Source organism: Phyllobates terribilis, unplaced genomic scaffold, assembly GCF_046119375.1.
Source record: "Phyllobates terribilis strain yellow unplaced genomic scaffold, ASM4611937v1 Scaffold_4__5_contigs__length_816908805, whole genome shotgun sequence".
Taxonomy (NCBI): domain Eukaryota; kingdom Metazoa; phylum Chordata; class Amphibia; order Anura; family Dendrobatidae; genus Phyllobates; species Phyllobates terribilis.
Window position 1 is genome coordinate 775,252,270 of NW_027362764.1, and position 19,602 is coordinate 775,271,871.

The window sequence follows — 19,602 nt, forward strand, 5'->3', positions numbered from 1 at the left end:
CTTGAAACAGCCACACCGCTAGTTTTCAGAGAGTCCTGAATTTCATCTGATGTTATATGTGGGTTTTTCTTTGCATCCCGAACAATTTTCCTGGCAGTTGTGGCTGAAATCTCTGTTGGTCTACCTGACCATGGTTTGGCTTTTATAGAGCCCCTGATTTTCCATTTGTTAATCACAGTTTGAACGCTGCTGACTGGCATTATCAATTCCTTTGATATCTTTTTGTATCCATTTCCTGTGTTATATAGTTCAGCTACCTTTTCCCGTAGATCCGTTGACAATTCTTTTGCTTTCCCCATGACTCGCAATCCAGAAAGGTCAGTGGCTGTATGAAAGATGCAAGAGTCTGTCTGGATCCCAGAAACTCACTCAGCTTTTATGCACACACACTGAGTACAAGCAAACAGGTCACAGGTGAGGATATTACCTTTAGTAGCCATTCAAACCAATTTGTGTCAAATTCTGTGCATGTTATCAGGCCAAAATCACCAGGGTATGTGAACTTTTGATCAGGGTCATTTGGATGTTTTTGGTTGTCATTAAGATTTAAAAAGAGAAAACACAGTAGTTTGACAATAAATGGCTTCACCCAACCAATAAGCATGAGTGGAGAAAAAGCTTTTTTGTTATCATTCATATTCTCTGACACAAGGCCAAGAAAGCAAAAATTCTGCCGGGGTATGTAAACTGTGGAGCACAACTGTGTGTGTGTGTGTTATTGACAGGCAAAATGTATTTTTGTCCTAGTTTTAAAAATGTTAAAAGGACAGCCAGAGATGTCTTAAATCTCCACCCCCTGCTCATTTGGAAGAGACCTAGATAGAACTCACTCTTGCTTTCCCCCAAAACAGGAATTTTTATAACCGCCATAAAACCTCAGCCCAGAGCAGGCATTCTGGTCTAAACTGGAAATCCCCTCCAAAATCCTATTGTCTAACTGTACAAACTTTTAATGTCGATTTTAATAATGCACATGACTGTCACAACCACAGGGACCACATTTTTGAGATGTTCCAATTGTGATGGTGTGGTTTTCGTGGCTGGGAGACCACCAGGAACCTGGGAAATGGGTTCTGAGCTTCTGAGTGTCATAGAGATATCATATTTGATATCCATCTTCATGAATATTGGTGACGGCAAACATGATGCATCCATCTTGGATGTGGGACCCCCCCCCCCATACAAAGATATGAAATCTGAAGGATTTTTATGTCTTGTGCAGCTGGGTGGGTTCACAAAACCGAGCCCCCATGTGAGGTAAACAACATGGGTGTCTCCTAGAGTTTTGGCCCCTTACTAAAAACCAGAACGGCCATTTTACTTCATTCTTACCCCGGGACATCAGACGCATGCACTCCTCGCTGCGTGGAAGAATCACATTTAATTTCCGGGGAGCCATCCCCCCCACAGAATCTGAGACCATCACCTCGTGGCGCAGGTTTTGCCATTACTTATCCCTTTTATTTTAATAACTGTTTATGCATACATGTAAATTGTCTCTTTTATAATATCTTGTATATCTTTTGTAAACACTGCCCACTTTCGGGAGTAAATCATTATTATTTACCAGTTTCGTTCTTTTTGTCCTATGTCGAGCAAACACGTTCCTCATCCGCTAATTCACGCTACCCAACGGGTACCCGATCCACCTGTTAAGCGATCGGTGGTGGCAGTATACCAGTATTTATGTGATATTGTGGTTTGAGGGTGGCTGGACGGAGGTATATATACGTTCCTGGAAGGAACTGGTGGTATATATACGTCCTGTCACATCACGTGCCACAATAGGCGACATAAATTAGAGCAGCTGCGCCTGTGCTTATCCTTGGTCAATACCGTGTTTGACCAGCAGGATAAGGGGGCGCCAGAGGGCTGCAAGGTCTGACCAAGTGTTTTTCATGACAGTTATATTATATGTCGTAGTGTTAAGGATCAGCTCTGGGTAGACCGGTTCACACAGGGATTGCAATCCGCAGGTTCCAAAACAAACTGGTGATTAATTAAGTGTCCATAAACCAGTCAGGAAAACAAAACAAAACATATCATCCTCTTTCTGGCACAAAAAGATATAACTGAACAAAAACTCAAAATAAGCAGAGCATACAGCACGGCCTCAGCCGTTTAAACGCAGATGCCTTTCTTTGACTCCAGCAGGTCTGAGCAGCACAGGCAAGGCCCTGCTCACCCTACACAACACACAGACAGAACGAGACAGGCGCAGCTGTCATAAATCAGCCCTTCCAAGACCTGGACTGGAGGTAAGTGAGCTGGTCCACCCCACCCCCCCCAGCTCTTTCAGCAGCTCGTAAAACCCGGCCCTATAATCCAGGCAAGTAGAACACCTCTCAGCACTATGTGTGCTGGAGCCTGCTTTTCCAAATCCTACATCACCAAGGCTTGGCACCTTGGGGACACATACCTCACGTCCACGATATGTCCAGCTGCAACCTTACAGTAGGTACACTTCAACTGTGAGAGACAGAATCTAACAATAAAATCCAGAAAATCACATTGCAATTTAATCATGTAAAAATCATACATTTTACTGCATGAAATAAGTATTTGATACAAAAGAAAAACAGAACTTAATATTTGGTACAGAAACCTTTGTTACAATTACAGATGTCAGACGTTTCTTGCAGTTCTTGACTAGGTTTGCACACACTGCAGCAGGGATTTTGGCCCCCTCCTCCATACAGATCTTCTCCAGATCTTTCAGGTTTCGGGGCTGCCACTGGGCAACATTTAGTTTCGGCTCCCTCCAAAGATTTTCTATTGGGTTCAGGTCTGGAGACTGGCTAGACCACTCCAGGACCTTGAAATGCTTCTTATGGAGCCACTCCTTAGTTGCCCTGGATGTGTGTTTCAGGTCATTCTCATGCTGGAAGACCCAGCCATGACCCATCTTCAATGCTCTTACTGAGGGAAGGAGATTGTTGGCCAAAATCTCATGATACACCCCATCCATCCTCCCTTAAATACGGTGCTGTCGTCCTGTTCCCTTTGCAGAAAAGCACCCCCAAAGTATGATGTTTCCCCCACCATGCTTCACGGTAGGGACAGTGTTCTTGGGGTTGTACTCATTCTTCTTCTTCCTCCAAACACAGCGAGTGGAGTTGATACCAAAAAGTTCTATTTTGGTCTTATCTGACCACATGACCTTCTCTCATGCCTCCTCTGAATCATCAACATGGTCATTGGCGAACTTCAAACGGGCCTGGACATGTGCTGGTGTGAGCAGGGGGACCTTGCTTGCTCTGCAGGATTTTACTGCATGACAGCATAGTGTGTTACTAACGGTAATGTTTGAGACTGTGGTCCCAGCTCTCTTCAGGTCATTGATCAGGTCCTCCTGTGTAAGTTCTGGGCTGATTCCTGACCTTTCTCAGAATCATCCTTACTCCACGAGGCGAGATCTTGCATGGAGCCCCAAACCAAGGAAGATTGACAGTCATCTTGTGTTTCTTCCATTTTCTAATAATTGTGCCAACAGTTGTTGCCTTCTAACCAAGCTGCTTGCCTATTGTCCTGTAGCCAATTCCAGCCTTGTGCAGGTCCACAATTTTGTCCCTAGTGTCCATAGATAGCTCTTTGGTCTTGGCCATGGTGGAGGGGTTGGAGTGTGATTGAGTTTGTGGACAGGTGTCTGATATACAAGTAACGAGTACAAAAAGGTGAAATTAATACAGGTAATAAGTGCAGAGTAGGAGGGCTTCTTAAAAAAAAAAAACTAACAGGTCTGTGAGAAACAGAATTCATGCAGGTTGGTAGGGGATCAAATATTTGTTTCATGCAATAAAATGCAAATTAATTATGTAAAAATCATACAATCGGCAGTGTATCAAATATTTTTTTTCCCCAGTGTGTATGTATGTGTATATAATAAGAGGTTAAACAGCAGCAATCAGAGGTAGATGCGGGTACCCGCTGTTCTACAGAGTGGCTCCATACACCCAACATGGGAAGAACCATGTGACATGTTAGAAAAGGACCAAGGATGTAGAAGCTTCTTTAGGTTATAAGCCAACGATATAGGTAAGGCTGTGTGCCCACGATGGGTTTTTTTAAGCGTTTTCGCAGCAGCAAAAACGCTGCAGAAACGCTTAAAAACCGCATGGTAGAAGGCCTAACATGTTCCCAAATGATAATCCTCATATGCTGTGCACATGCTGCGGAAATTTCCGCTGCGGATTATCATTGCGGAAAAAAACGCAGCACTACCAATTATTTTGCGGAAGCGCTGCGTTTTCACCGCCATTGACTTGCATTGGATTACGCATTACTGCATCTGTACATGCGGAATCCATGCGTTCTAATGTGCGGATGGTACCCAGGTCTCTCCTCCGGACCCGGGTACCATAGAAAACTGTATAAAAAAAATAATAAAATAAAAAATAAAATATATACTTACCTTCTGGCGGCCCGCGCTGCGCTCCTCCTCGCATGCCGACAGTTCGCGATGGACTGAAGGACCTGCGCTGACGTCAGAGTCATGTGACGGGTCACGCGACGCTGACGTCGGCAGGTCCTTCAGTGTACCGCTGCCGGCAGCCGGGACGGTGAAGCAAGACAGCGCGGGCCATCGGAGGGTAAGTATAGATTTATTTTTTTATTTTTTGACATTCTTTGGGGGTCACACTGTATAAATCCATGCCGGTTGCCGGTTGCCGGTTGCATGGATTTATATAGTGTGACCAAGTTGTCAAGCACTTTCCAAGTGATGCTAAAATCGCCTGGAAAGCGCTTGACAACCCGCATGCGGAAATGCAAGTGAAGAACGTGGAACATCCGCATGTCCCTGGCAGGAAAACGCATGTACAATCCGCATGTGCAATCCGCATGTGCAATCCGCATGTGCAATCCGCATGTGCAATCCGCATGTGCAATCCGCATGCATTTTTTTCTGCCAGGAAGATGCAGAAACGCTCAGGAAAAAATCCTGAGCATTTCCGCATCGTGGGCACATAGCCTTAGAGAGCAATGACCAGCGTTGATTTTATAGGGCTTTTCCCTTCTTCATAGAGGAGCTTTGTGTGATAGGGCTTGTAAACAAGCACTTTTGCAATTTACTATTCAATAAAACTTGCAGCCGTATCACTTTTGTTTCCATCTCGCTGCCTAGGAGACCAACCACCGCTGCTGTCTATCCTGTAGGCCCTGCGCTGAAGCCGGCCAGGATTACGAGGTAACAGTGTGCTCTAGCGATCAAAACAGCACTTACAAGCTCAATAGAAAAGAGCTTGTAAACACTGCACATGTTTGGCCACCACAGCTTCACTGTAGTGTTGGTCGGTCTCCTAGACAACGAGCTGTAAACAAAAGAAAAAAAAAAAGTGTTAATATCTTAAGAACGACTGCAGATTTGAACAAACAGTAAATGTAAAAAGTGCTTGTATTTACACGCTCTACCCGACAGCGCACCTTTATGGAAATGAGAATAACCCTTTAAACTCTGGAGACTGGAAAGAGTAAGCTCTATAATCTGCCATCATACCTGGTTTGTGCCTTTTCCCGGCATCAGCAGATAGCGTCACGCTCTGCGGCCGGCGCGCTCCCGCCTTTCCTCCTGTACCGGTCGGATAATGATGTATCACAGACGCGGAGCACAGTCCTTCCAACGCAGCTACAACAAAAAGTAACATCACAATGTTCAGGGAGTAAGGGTGGGGGGGGGGGGCACTTACTTTTTCCCTACATCAAATTACTATACATAGTTTCCCATGTCACATCCTCACTGTTCTGTAAGACCATGCTCTAGTCCCTGGTATGGTCCTGCCGACTGCTGGAAGGAAGGGGCCGAAGTGCTTAGATAACTCTGGGAGAGTGAGCAGGGCGCTGTACACACTCATAGACTTTCTTTTCAGCCCATACCTTGGTGAGGGCTTTTGTCCCTTCCTTTGACCCCCTGGAGGGCGATATCTCAGGATCTGGACCCCCACCTCACCACCAGATCAAAACTACTAAAACAATTCAAAACTTTTCTTTAGAACTTTTAGCCATAGAATAAACTTTTTCAGAGTTGTAATATACGCTTTTATTGCAAGCGCTCTGCTTGCTGTCAGCAAATGAGAATAATCTTGTTTATATCCAATAGCTGAAAATCCGTACAGACCTAATATGTCTCGCTGCTGAGGGTTTGTCACAATTGCTTCCTTTTTTTTTGCATTAAAGAGGTACTCCCATCTTCAAGATCCTATCCCAAACTGTAGTAGGTGCAGTAATAATAATAACAATAGCAAATACCTCCAATTAGAAATGTAGTATAGTTCTTCTGATTTTCTTACTCCATGTGCAGGACATTGCAGTAGCTTAGATATCCATGGTTACGACCAATAACAACTAACTAACTGTCACTGTAACCATGGATACGAAGCAATGCCCTGCACATAGGTAAGCAACATAGTGAATCAGAAGAACTATACTACATTTCTAATTGGAGGTATTCTTATTTTTCGTATATATTTTTTTCTTTTTAAATCATTGATTTGACGACTTTTTTTTTTATTATTACTTTTTTGCTTTTATCGTCTTTGATAAACTGTTTTCATTAAAAAAAAATATTCTTATGTGGTGGGAATTCCTATATTACAGTTTAGATCAAAGTTGTGAAGAAACGAAAAGTTTGGATAACCCATCTCTTACCTCCCAACCACACAAAGTCATTGACGGCTCGTAGCAGCTCCACAGCCATGTGATAATGGACCAGGGCGTCCTGCAGCATCCCGGCCTGCAGGCTCAGATCACCCACGTGTTTCCGCATGCGGCCCTGACAGCGCTTCTTGTAATGTCTGTGGAGGAACAGAGAAGCAGACAAGTCACTAATGCGACACAGTACAGAACACAGAGAGTCTGCAGATACCGGGGGCAGAGGGGAAAGACTCAGTAATGTATGTGCACAGTGACTGCACCAGCAGAATAGTGAGTGCAGCTCTGGAGTATGATACAGGATGTAACTCAGGATCAGTAATGTAATGTATGTACACAGTGACTGCACCAGCAGAATAGTGAGTGCAGCTCTGGAGTATAATACAGGATGTAACTCAGGATCAGTAATGTAATGTATGTACACAGTGACTGCACCAGCAGAATAGTGAGTGCAGCTCTGGAGTATAATACAGGATGTAACTCAGGATCAGTACAGGATCAGTAATGTATGTACATAGTGACTGCACCAGCAGAATAGTGAGTGCAGCTCTAGAGTATAATACAGGAGGTAACTCAGGATCAGTAATGTAATGTATATACATAGTGACTGCACCAGCAGAATAGTGAGTGCAGCTCTAGAGTATAATACAGGAGGTAACTCAGGATCAGTAATGTAATGTATGTACACAGTGACTCCACCAGCAGAATAGTGAGTGCAGCTCTAGAGTATAATACAGGATTTAACTCAGGATCAGTACAGGATCAATAATGTAATGTATGTACACAGTGACTCCACCAGCAGAATAGTGAGTGCAGCTCTAGAGTATAATACAGGATTTAACTCAGGATCAGTACAGGATCAATAATGTAATGTATGTGCACAGTGACTGCACCAGCAGAATAGTGAGTGCAGCTCTGGGGTATAATACAGGATGTAACTCAGGATCAGTAATGTAATGTATGTACACAGTGACTGCACCAGCAGAATAGTGAGTGCAGCTCTGGAGTATGATACAGGATGTAACTCAGGATCAGTAATGTAATGTATGTACACAGTGACTGCACCAGCAGAATAGTGAGTGCAGCTCTGGAGTATAATACAGGATGTAACTCAGGATCAGTACAGGATCAGTAATGTATGTACATAGTGACTGCACCAGCAGAATAGTGAGTGCAGCTCTAGAGTATAATACAGGAGGTAACTCAGGATCAGTAATGTAATGTATGTACACAGTGACTCCACCAGCAGAATAGTGAGTGCAGCTCTAGAGTATAATACAGGATTTAACTCAGGATCAGTACAGGATCAATAATGTAATGTATGTACACAGTGACTGCACCAGCAGAATAGTGAGTGCAGCTCTGGGGTATAATACAGGAGGTAACTCAGGATCAGTTATGTAATGTATGTACACAGTGACTGCACCAGCAGAATAGTGAGTGCAGCTCTGGAGTATAATACAGGATGTAACTCAGGATCAGTAATGTAATGTATGTACACAGTGACTGCACCAGCAGAATAGTGAGTGCAGCTCGAGTATAATACAGGAGGTAACTCAGGATCAGTAATGTAATGTATGTACACAGTGACTCCACCAGCAGAATAGTGAGTGCAGCTCTAGAGTATAATACAGGATGTAACTCAGGATCAGTAATGTAATGTATGTACACAGTGACTGCACCAGCAGAATAGTGAGTGCAGCTCTGGAGTATAATACAGGATGTAACTCAGGATCAGTAATGTAATGTATGTACACAGTGACTGCACCAGCAGAATAGTGAGTGCAGCTCTGGAGTATAATACAGGATGTAACTCAGGATCAGTAATGTAATGTATGTACACAGTGACTGCACCAGCAGAATAGTGAGTGCAGCTCTGAAGTATAATACAGGATGTAACTCAGGATCAGTAATGTAATGTATGTACACAGTGACTGCACCAGCAGAATAGTGAGTGCAGCTCTGGAGTATAATACAGGATGTAACTCAGGATCAGTAATGTAATGTATGTACACAGTGACTGCACCAGCAGAATAGTGAGTGCAGCTCTGGAGTATAATACAGGATATAACTCAGGATCAGTAATGTAATGTATGTACACAGTGACTGCACCAGCAGAATAGTGAGTGCAGCTCTGGAGTATAATACAGGATGTAACTCAGGATCAGTAATGTAATGTATGTACACAGTGACTGCCCCAGCAGAATAGTGAGTGCAGCTCTAGAGTATAATACAGGATGTAACTCAGGATCAGTACAGGATCAGTAATGTATGTACACAGTGACTGCACCAGCAGAATAGTGAGTGCAGCTCTGGAGTATAATACAGGATATAACTCAGGATCAGTAATGTAATGTATGTACACAGTGACTGCCCCAGCAGAATAGTGAGTGCAGCTCTAGAGTATAATACAGGATGTAACTCAGGATCAGTACAGGATCAGTAATGTAATGTATGTACACAGTGACTGCAACAGCAGAATAGTGAGTGCAGCTCTGGAGTATAATACAGGACGTAACTCAGGATCAGTAATGTAATGTATGTACACAGTGACTGCACCAGCAGAATAGTGAGTGCAGCTCTGGAGTATAATACAGGATGTAACTCAGGATCAGTAATGTAATGTATGTACACAGTGACTGCACCAGCAGAATAGTGAGTGCAGCTCTGGAGTATAATACAGGATGTAACTCAGGATCAGTACAGGATCAGTAATGTATGTACATAGTGACTGCACCAGCAGAATAGTGAGTGCAGCTCTGGAGTATAATACAGGATGTAACTCAGGATCAGTAATGTAATGTATGTACACAGTGACTGCACCAGCAGAATAGTGAGTGCAGCTCTGGAGTATAATACAGGACGTAACTCAGGATCAGTAATGTAATGTATGTACACAGTGACTGCACCAGCAGAATAGTGAGTGCAGCTCTGGAGTATAATACAGGAGGTAACTCAGGATCAGTAATGTAATGTATGCACACAGTGACTGCACCAGCAGAATAGTGAGTGCAGCTCTGGAGTATAATACAGGATGTAACTCAGGATCAGTAATGTAATGTATGTACACAGTGACTGCACCAGCAGAATAGTGAGTGCAGCTCTGGAGTATAATACAGGATGTAACTCAGGATCAGTAATGTAATGTATGTACACAGTGACTGGACAAGCAGAATAGTGAGTGCAGCTCTGGAGTATAATACAGGAGGTAACTCAGGATCAGTAATGTAATGTATACAGTGACTGCACCAGCAGAATAGTGAGTGCAGCTCTGGAGTATAATACAGGATGTAACTCAGGATCAGTAATGTAATGTAATGTATGTACACAGTGACTGCACCAGCAGAATAGTGAGTGCAGCTCTGGAGTATAATGCAGGATGTAACTCAGGATCAGTAATGTAATGTATGTATGCAATGACTGCACCAGCAGAATAATGAGTGCAGCTCTGGAGTATAATACAGGATGTAACTCAGGATCAGTACAGGATCAGTAATGTAATGAATGTACACAGTGACTGCACCAGCAGAATAGTGAGTGCAGCTCTGGGGTATAATACAGGAGGTAACTCAGGATCAGTACAGGATCAGTAATGTTATGTATGTACACAGTGACTGCACCAGCAGAATAGTGAGTGCAGCTCTGGAGTATAATACAGGATGTAACTCAGGATCAGTACAGGATCAGTAATGTAATGTATGTACACAGTGACTCCACCAGCAGACTAGTGAGTGCAGCTCTGGAGTATAATACAGGATGTAACTCAGGATCAGTAATGTAATGTATGTACACAGTGACTGCACCAGCAGAATAGTGAGTGCAGCTCTGGAGTATAATACAGGATGTAACTCAGGATCAGTACAGGATCAGTAATGTAATGTATGTACAGAGTCACTCCACAAGCAGAATAGTGAGTGCAGCTCTGGAGTATAATACAGGATGTAACTCAGGATCAGTAATGTAATGTATGTACACAGTGACTCCACCAGCAGAACAGTGAGTGCAGCTCTGGAGTATAATACAGGATGTAACTCAGGATCAGTAATGTAATGTATGTACACAGTGACTTCACCAGCAGAATAGTGAGTGCAGCTCTGGAGTATAAAACAGGATGCAACTCAGGATCAGTACAGGATTAGTAATGTAATGTATGTACACAGTGACTCCACCAGCAGAATAGTGAGTGCAGCTCTGGAGTATAATACAGGATGTAACTCAGGATCAGTAATGTAATGTATGTATACAGTGACTACACCAGCAGAATAGTGAGTGCAGCTCTGGAGTATAATACAGGATATGTAATGTACTGTATTTTGTGGAGCATAAGACGCACCAGACCATAAGATGTACCCCAAATTTTCTGGAGGAAAATAGGAAAAAAAAATGTTAATGTGTCAAATGTGAATTTAACTTACCGGGGAGAGGGGGGGGGGGGGGAGCGGTAGAGCGGGGTCCCAGGAGGCAGGGTCGCCACTGCGGTAAGCCGGCGGCAGTAGGAGTGGGGTGATGCTGCGGGCCCTGGGTAGGGGAGGAGGGGGTGTCCCGGTCATGTGCTTCAGGAGAATGGCCACCGGAGGCAGCACATGCGCAGATTGAGATCTCAGCTCGTCATTGAGCATAAATCTGATCTGCCTCCGGTGACCATTTTCCTGAAGCCCACCAGCGGGAGATCAATGGCTCACTCCCCGCTCCATCGCTGCCAACCCCCCCCCCTTCCCCGGTAAGCTACCTTCGGACTATTAGACGCACCTTTATTTTCTTCCCAAATTTTGGGGGAAAAGGTGGGTCTTATATTCCGCAAAATACGGTATGTACTCAGTGACTGCACTAGCAGAATATTTTGGGGGTGGTGTCACTGAGAATCCACAATGCAGTGTATCATGGATTACATTGGCGTGAGACCAACCTGCTGTCAGGATCCAGCCCCACAAAATCTTTCTTCTCATAGGGCACATAGAGCAGAGGGATCTTCTCCCCGGACTTCTCGCTCGTCCGGTCAAGCCTTTTACTCTCCAAAACAATGAACAAGGACTGGACAAAATCCTCCACCCATTTCTCCACTGATTCACAGTCTTCATAGCTGGGGAAGACGGCCACATCAGTCCGGGACTGGTCCTGCAGCCCTTCCTTCAGCCCGAACACAAAGAGCCGGGAGTCGTACAGGGTGGAGCTGTAGACTTCCTTGTTCTGCTCGTATTTGCGCAGAATGGCGGACAGCTCGTTGGAGAGGCCGCACTCCGCCACACAGATGAGGCCCACCACCTTCCGATGGGTCTGGAAATCTCCCCAGTCGTTGTTCTCCACCGGATACTGATGGCGGTAGCGGATGTACAGGGCGCGTTGGGAGTTGCTGACGTTCACTTGAGAAACTGAGGAGATGCGTTTGTAGATCTTGAAGAAATTGTCACTTTTCAAGACCCCCACAAACTGGACCACCACCAGGAGGGTCTGGTGGTCCTCGGAACATTGCATGTAATCCGGGACACTCATTCTGCCACCTGAAGGTCCTGGGAAGATGAAAAGCAAAACATTATGGAGACTGAAAGACCCGGAACTTGTCGCCCGAGGAAAGGGAATATCTACAAAGGTGCGGAGAAGATCTGAGGACGCTCCGCGGGGGAGGAGGGGGAAGGAAGCCATGGACCGCCACAGAGGATACACATCAAGTATGTAAGCAATCACCGAAGGGAAAGGAGACGAGATATATCTACGGCGATCCCAGATACAGTGGGGCCGCTGAGCCGCAGGTCACATCAGGTAAAATCAAGAGTCACAAGATGGAAAAGTACATGGGCCCTAAACTCTGCAAGTCAGTGGTGTCCGGGCCCTTGTGCTTAACATACATGGTCTACCCCATATATCTCTGAACTAATATACCGATATCTTCCCACACGTCATCTCCGGTCCTCCCAAGACCTCCTTCTCTCCTCCACACTCGTACGTTCCTCATCCAATTGTCTCCAAGACTTCTCTCGAGTGCCCCCCATCATGTCTGATTATCCACCACACTCAGAACGTTCAAGAGGAACTGGAAAACCCATCTTGTCAGAAAAGCTTACAGCCTGCAAAGACCCCGCTGCCACCTCAGCACTAGCAGAGCCGCCGAAACCCCCGAACCGACTGTCTCCTCCCCCCATTATCCTGTAGATTGTAAGCCCGCGGGGGCAGGGTCCTCCTCCCTCTGTACCCATCTGTCATTGTTAGTTTGCTTATTGAAGGTGATATCTGTATTTTGTATGTAACTCCCTCTCATGTACAGCACCATGGAATCAATGGCGCTATATAAATAATAACACAAGGGAAGTGAAAGGACAGAAGGACGGGACAAGCGCAGGGAGGGACGGGGAGGGGGTGAGGCGCGGGGAGGCGGGTGACGCGGGTGACGCGCGGGGAGGCGGGTGACGCGGGTGACGCGCAGTTAGGGACGGGGAGGGGGTGAGGCGCGGGGAGGGACGGGGAGGGGGTGACGCGCGGGGAGGGACGGGGAGGCGGGTGACGCGCGGGGAGGGACGGGGAGGCGGGTGACGCGCGGGGAGGGACGGGGAGGCGGGTGACGCGCGGGGAGGGACGGGGAGGCGGGTGACGCGCGGGGAGGGACGGGGAGGCGTGGGGAGGGACGGGGAGGGGGTGACACACGGGGAGGCGGGTGACGCGTGGGGAGGGACGGGGAGGGGGTGACGCGATGGGAAGGGGGTGAGGCGCAGGGAGGGACGGGGAGGGGGTGAGGAGTGGGGAGGGACGGGGAGGGGGTGACGCGCGGGGAGGCGGGTGACGCGCAGGGAGGGACAGGGAAGGGGTGACGCGCAGGGAGGGGGTGACGCGCAGGGAGGCGGGTGACGCGCGGGGAGGGACGGGGAGGGGGTGACGCGCGGGGAGGGACGGGGAGGGGGGTGACGCGCGGGGAGGGACGGGGAGGGGGTGAAAGGCCGGGAGGGACGGGGAGGGGGTGAAAGGCCGGGAGGGACGGGGAGGGGGTGAAAGGCCGGGAGGGAGTGAAAGGCAGGGAGGGACGGGGAGGGGGTGAAAGGCAGGGAGGGACGGGGAGGGGGTGAAAGACAGGGAGGGACGGGGAGGGGGTGAAAGGCAGGGAGGGACGGGGAGGGGGTGAAAGGCCGGGAGGGAGTGAAAGGCCGGGAGGGACGGCGAGGGGGTGAAAGGCAGGGAGGGACGGGGAGGGGGTGAAAGGCAGGGAGGGACGGGGAGGGGGTGAAAGGCAGGGAGGGACGGGGAGGGGGTGAAAGGCAGGGAGGGACGGGGAGGGGGTGAAAGGCAGGGAGGGACGGGGAGGGGGTGAAAGGCGGGGAGGGGGTGAAAGGCGGGGAGGGACGGGGAGGGGGTGAAAGGCGGGGAGGGGGTGAAAGGCGGGGAGGGGGTGAAAGGCGGGGAGGGACGAGGAGGGGGTGAAAGGCGGGGAGGGAGTGAAAGGCGGGGAGGGAGTGAAAGGCAGGGAGGGAGTGAAAGGCAGGGAGGGACGGGGAGGGGGTGAAAGGCAGGGAGGGACGGGGAGGGGGTGAAAGGCAGGGAGGGACGGGGAGGGGGTGAAAGGCAGGGAGGGACGGGAGAGGAGGGAAGGGAAACGAAGGGAGGGATGGGATTTTACCTCGGCTTCCAGGAGGCTTCAGCAGCGCTCAGCAGATTTGTCTACTTTCACTGAAGTCCAGTAGGTTCTGCCCTATTTCTGGAAACCTCCATATGGCAAATATGGATGAGACAGAAGGATGATTAGATGGATGTCTGAGAAGAGGGCGCCCTGATAATGAGCATGTATTACAAAGCCAGCACAAAAACAACAGGGGTCCCGGACCCTGGCCGTGCAGACTGATATCTGGTGTACTGCACTTACTGGGAGACATTAAGTCATAGGGGCCACACCAGGCAGGGACCCGATATTACAGGGTGGCAGGAGGGCGACTATTGCAAGAAACAGAATTGGAGACATGGGCCCTTATGTGCAGAGTATTCAGGGGCCCCACTATGCCCCACGGATACAATGTTTTATAATGGAATGGACCTTATAACAAGGTACCGATGTAATATTATCAGGGGCCCCAGCAGCTGCCTGTACTCAGCCCCTATATATCAGGTGTAAGGGCCACATAGTAATGGTATCAGGGGCCCAAGCAGCCGCCTGTACTCAGCTCCTATATATCAGGTGTAAGGGCCACATAGTAATGGTATCAGGGGCCCCAGCAGCCGCCTGTACTCAGCTCCTATATATCAGGTGTAAGGGCCACATAGTAATGGTATCAGGGGCCCCAGCAGCCGCCTGTACTCAGCCCTTATATATCAGGTGTAAGGACCACATAGTAATGGTATCAGGGGCCCCAGCAGCCGCCTATACTCAGCTCCTATATATCTGGTGTAAGGGCCACATAGTAATGGTATCAGGGGCCCCAGCAGCCGCCTGTACTCAGCTCCTATATATCTGGTGTAAGGGCCACATAGTAATGGTATCAGGGGCCCCAGCAACCGACTGTACTCAGCTCCTATATATCAGGTGTAAGGGCCACATAGTAATGGTATCAGGGGCCCCAGCAGCCGACTGTACTCAGCTCCTATATATCAGGTGTAAGGGCCACATAGTAATGGTATCAGGGGCCCCAGCAGCCGCCTGTACTCAGCTCCTATATATCAGGTGTAAGGACCACATAGTAATGGTATCAGGGGCCCCAGCAGCCGCCTGTACTCAGCCCTTATATATCAGGGGTAAGGGCCACATAGTAATGGTATCAGGGACCCCAGCAGCCGCCTGTACTCAGCCCTTATATATCAGGGGTAAGGGCCACATAGTAATGGTATCAGGGGCCCCAGCAGCCGCCTGTACTCAGCCCTTATATATCAGGTGTAAGGACCACATAGTAATGGTATCAGGGGCCCCAGCAGCCGCCTGTACTCAGCCCTTATATATCAGGTGTAAGGGCCACATAGTAATGGTATCAGGGACCCCAGCAGCCGCCTGTACTCAGCGCCTATATATCAGGTGTAAGGGCCACATAGTAATGGTATCAGGGGCCCCAGCAGCTGCCTGTACTCAGCCCTTATATATCAGGTGTAAGGGCCACATAGTAATGGTATCAGGGGCCCCAGCAGCCGCCTGTACTCAGCGCCTATATATCAGGTGTAAGGACCACATAGTAATGGTATCAGGGGCCCCAGCAGCCGCCTGTACTCAGCTCCTATATATCAGGTGTAAGGGCCACATAGTAATGGTATCAGGGGCCCCGGCAGCCACCTGTACTCAGCTCTTATATATCAGGTGTAAGGGCCTCATAGTAATGGTATCAGGGGCCCCAGCGGCCGCCTGTACTCAGCCCTTATATATCAGGTGTAAGGGCCACATAGTAATGGTATCAGGGGCCCCAGCAGCCGCCTGTACTCAGCTCCTATATATCAGGTGTAAGGGCCACATAGTAATGATATCAGGGGCCCCAGCAGCCGCCTGTACTCAGCTCCTATATATCAGGTGTAAGGGCCACATAGTAATGGTATCAGGGGCCCCAGCAGCCGCCTGTACTCAGCTCCTATATATCAGGTGTAAGGGCCACATAGTAATGATATCAGGGGCCCCAGCAGCCGCCTGTACTCAGCCCTTATATATCAGGTGTAAGGGCCACATAGTAATGGTATCAGGGGCCCCAGCAGCCGCCTGTACTCAGCCCTTATATAACAGGTGTAAGGGCCACATAGTAATGGTATCAGGGGCCCCGGCAGCCACCTGTACTCAGCTCCTATATATCAGGTGTAAGGGCCACATAGTAATGATATCAGGGGCCCCAGCAGCCGCCTGTACTCAGCTCCTATATATCAGGTGTAAGGGCCACATAGTAATGGTATCAGGGGCCCCGGCAGCCACCTGTACTCAGCTCTTATATATCAGGTGTAAGGGCCACATAGTAATGGTATCAGGGGCCCCGGCAGCCACCTGTACTCAGCTCTTATATATCAGGTGTAAGGGCCTCATAGTAATGGTATCAGGGGCCCCAGCGGCCGCCTGTACTCAGCCCTTATATATCAGGTGTAAGGGCCACATAGTAATGGTATCAGGGGCCCCAGCAGCCGCCTGTAATCAGCTCCTATATATCAGGTGTAAGGGCCACATAGTAATGGTATCAGGGGCCCCAGCAGCCGCCTGTAATCAGCTCCTATATATCAGGTGTAAGGGCCACATAGTAATGGTATCAGGGGCCCCAGCAGCCGCCTGTACTCAGCTCCTATATATCAGGTGTAAGGGCCACATAGTAATGGTATCAGGGGCCCCAGCAGCCGCCTGTACTCAGCTCCTATATATCAGGTGTAAGGGCCACATAGTAATGGTATCAGGGGCCCCAGCAGCCGCCTGTACTCAGCTCCTATATATCAGGTGTAAGGGCCACATAGTAATGGTATCAGGGGCCCCAGCAGCCGCCTGTACTCAGCTCCTATATATCAGGTGTAAGGGCCACATAGTAATGGTATCAGGGGCCCCAGCAGCCTCCTGTACTCAGTCCTTATATATCAGGTGTAAGGGCCACATAGTAATGGTATCAGGGGCCCCAGCAGCCACCTGTACTCAGCTCCTATATATCAGGTGTAAGGGCCACATAGTAATGGTATCAGGGGCCCCAGCAGCCGCCTGTACTCAGCCCTTATATATCAGGTGTAAGGGCCACATAGTAATGGTATCAGGGGCCCCAGCAGCCGCCTGTACTCAGCTCCTATATATCAGGTGTAAGGGCCACATAGTAATGGTATCAGGGGCCCCAGCAGCCGCCTGTACTCAGCTCCTATATATCAGGTGTAAGGGCCACATAGTAATGGTATCAGGGGCCCCAGCAGCCGCCTGTACTCAGCCCTTATATATCAGGTGTAAGGGCCACATAGTAATGGTATCAGGGGCCCCAGCAGCCACCTGTACTCAGCCCTTATATATCAGGTGTAAGGGCCACATAGTAATGGTATCAGGGGCCCCAGCAGCCGCCTGTACTCAGCTCCTATATATCAGGTGTAAGGTCCACATAGTAATGGTATCAGGGGCCCCAGCAGCCGCCTGTACTCAGCCCTTATATATCAGGTGTAAGGGCCACATAGTAATGGTATCAGGGGCCCCAGCAGCCTGTACTCAGCTCCTATATATCAGGTGTAAGGGCCACATAGTAATGGTATCAGGGGCCCCAGCAGCAGCCTGTACTCAGCTCCTATATATCAGGTGTAACAGACCCCAAGACACAGCAGTGGGGGTCGCACCATGGAGAGCGGCATAGGGGCCCCTGATCAGCCCATAACAACCTGCACTGCGGTGATGCGACCAGCAGGGGGCAGCGCACACAGCACCAATCACCCACCTGTCTCTCCGCTCCTCTCTCACAACACTGCCTGCAACTTCCGGCTTCCGAAGGCGGAGGAGGAGTCGCGCCTACCACTGATCTGAGCACGGGGGGGGGAACTGCAGCGGCTGCTCTTACTCTGTCCCGTCACTGATCGCAGCCGCATCTTTATTTTACCTATCAGTTCATTAAATATCTGCACTTTTACAAACAATAACAATTTATTCTCCTCAGCTTCTCCTGAGGGCTACAAAGAGTTGGTATCTTCCAAAGCGCGACGATTGGAGCAGAGCAGCCGGCTCCCAGTCTTGTATTTTCACTGGGACCCAATCATATTTTATCCCGGTAACGCGTCATCTGGTGCGAAGATGAAAACGAGTAGGCTGAGCTGATGCGCCGCTGATCAGCCTCTAGATGGCGCTGTAGATCAGCACAGGACGGAATGCGCTGTTTACTCGCTAAAAATGTCGCTTCCTTTTGTGTGACATTGGATCTGTGCAGATGGCGACACATAATAGATCAGGGATCCTAATAGACTCCATGTAATTGGGAGAGATGAGATATCTACTATATAATTGTCTTATCCCGTCTGTCTGTCCAGGAAATCCCGCGTCGCTCATTGGTCCGGCAGCGGCCAATCAGCGCCGCGGGATTTCAGAAAAAAGATGGCGGTCGTTAGCGGCTGATCTGCGGGACGGAGCTCAGCGGCGTTGCAGCCGGGAGATGAGCGCCGCGAGGCGCTCATCTCACGGCCGGTACCAGCAGAAGGACCCCGACCGCCGGACCCATCTGCGGGACGGAGATGCAGCCGGGAGATGAGCGGCGCGAGGTGCTCATCTCCCGGCCGGTAGCAGCGGAAGGACTGCCGGCGTCGCTGACATCCATGCGGAAGGTAGGACCGGGGAGCGGCGCTGCGGGTCGGGATACTTCTGCTGCGAGCGCCCGCTCATGTCCCGGGTTCTCGCAGCGGAAGTATCCACACAGGCAGCGCCGCTCCCCGGTCCTCACCAAGACGATTCGATGATTGGTCGCGGTCTTCGGACCCGACCAATCACTGATCTTAGCGCAAAAGTTAAATACCGCTGTGTTGATTGGTCGCGGACGCTGCCCGCGACCAATCACCGATTTGGGCGCCAAATTTAAATATCGGCCGCGAGCAATCAGCACAGTAGTGGTTAACTTTAGCCGCAAGATCAGTGATTGGTCGCGGACCAAGACCGCGACCAATCACCGATTTGTGCGGCACATTTAAATAGCTGCCGCGACCAATTGGATGTCAGCGCCGCTCCCTGGTCCTCCCTTCACACCCTAGCCGCATGGATGTCAGCAGCGCTGCCTGTGCGGATACTTCCGCTGCGAGAACCCGGGACATGAGCGAGCGCTCGCAGCAGAAGTATCCCGACCCGCAGCGCCGCTCCCCGGTCCTCCCTTCACACCCTAGCCGCTGATGTCCCCACAGTATCCGCATGGTGTTACAAAGATCCGGACATTTGTGTTAAAAATCGCTGATTGGTCGCTGGCGCTGCCCGCGACCAATCAGCAGAGCGGTGTTTAACTTTAGCGCCAAGATCACTGATTGGTCGCGTGCGGAGAGCGCGACCAATCAACGAATCGTATTGGTGAGGAGCGGGGAGCGGAATCGTATTAGTGAGGA

The 19,602-nt window shown here is 49.2% G+C and overlaps 1 protein-coding gene across 5 annotated transcripts in view; it reads right to left on the reverse strand.

The window, feature by feature from the left end:
- Positions 1–18,025, reverse strand: part of TRAPPC9 (trafficking protein particle complex subunit 9) — a 667,549-nt gene extending 649,524 nt beyond the window's left edge. For 4 of the 5 annotated variants that reach the window (XM_073679930.1, XM_073679928.1, XM_073679931.1 and 1 more), the window contains exons 1-5: positions 17,967–18,025; positions 14,246–14,331; positions 11,552–12,152; positions 6,643–6,788; positions 5,495–5,623 (exon numbers count right to left, since the gene is read on the reverse strand). In XM_073679930.1, coding sequence (XP_073536031.1) covers positions 5,495–5,623; positions 6,643–6,788; positions 11,552–12,135 — 859 coding nt within the window. In that variant the 5' untranslated portion in view covers positions 12,136–12,152; positions 14,246–14,331; positions 17,967–18,025. The remainder of the gene's footprint in view (positions 1–5,494; positions 5,624–6,642; positions 6,789–11,551; positions 12,153–14,245; positions 14,332–17,966) is intronic. The other variant, XM_073679927.1, reaches the window with a different exon arrangement.
- Between the last annotated feature and the right edge of the window lie 1,577 nt (positions 18,026–19,602).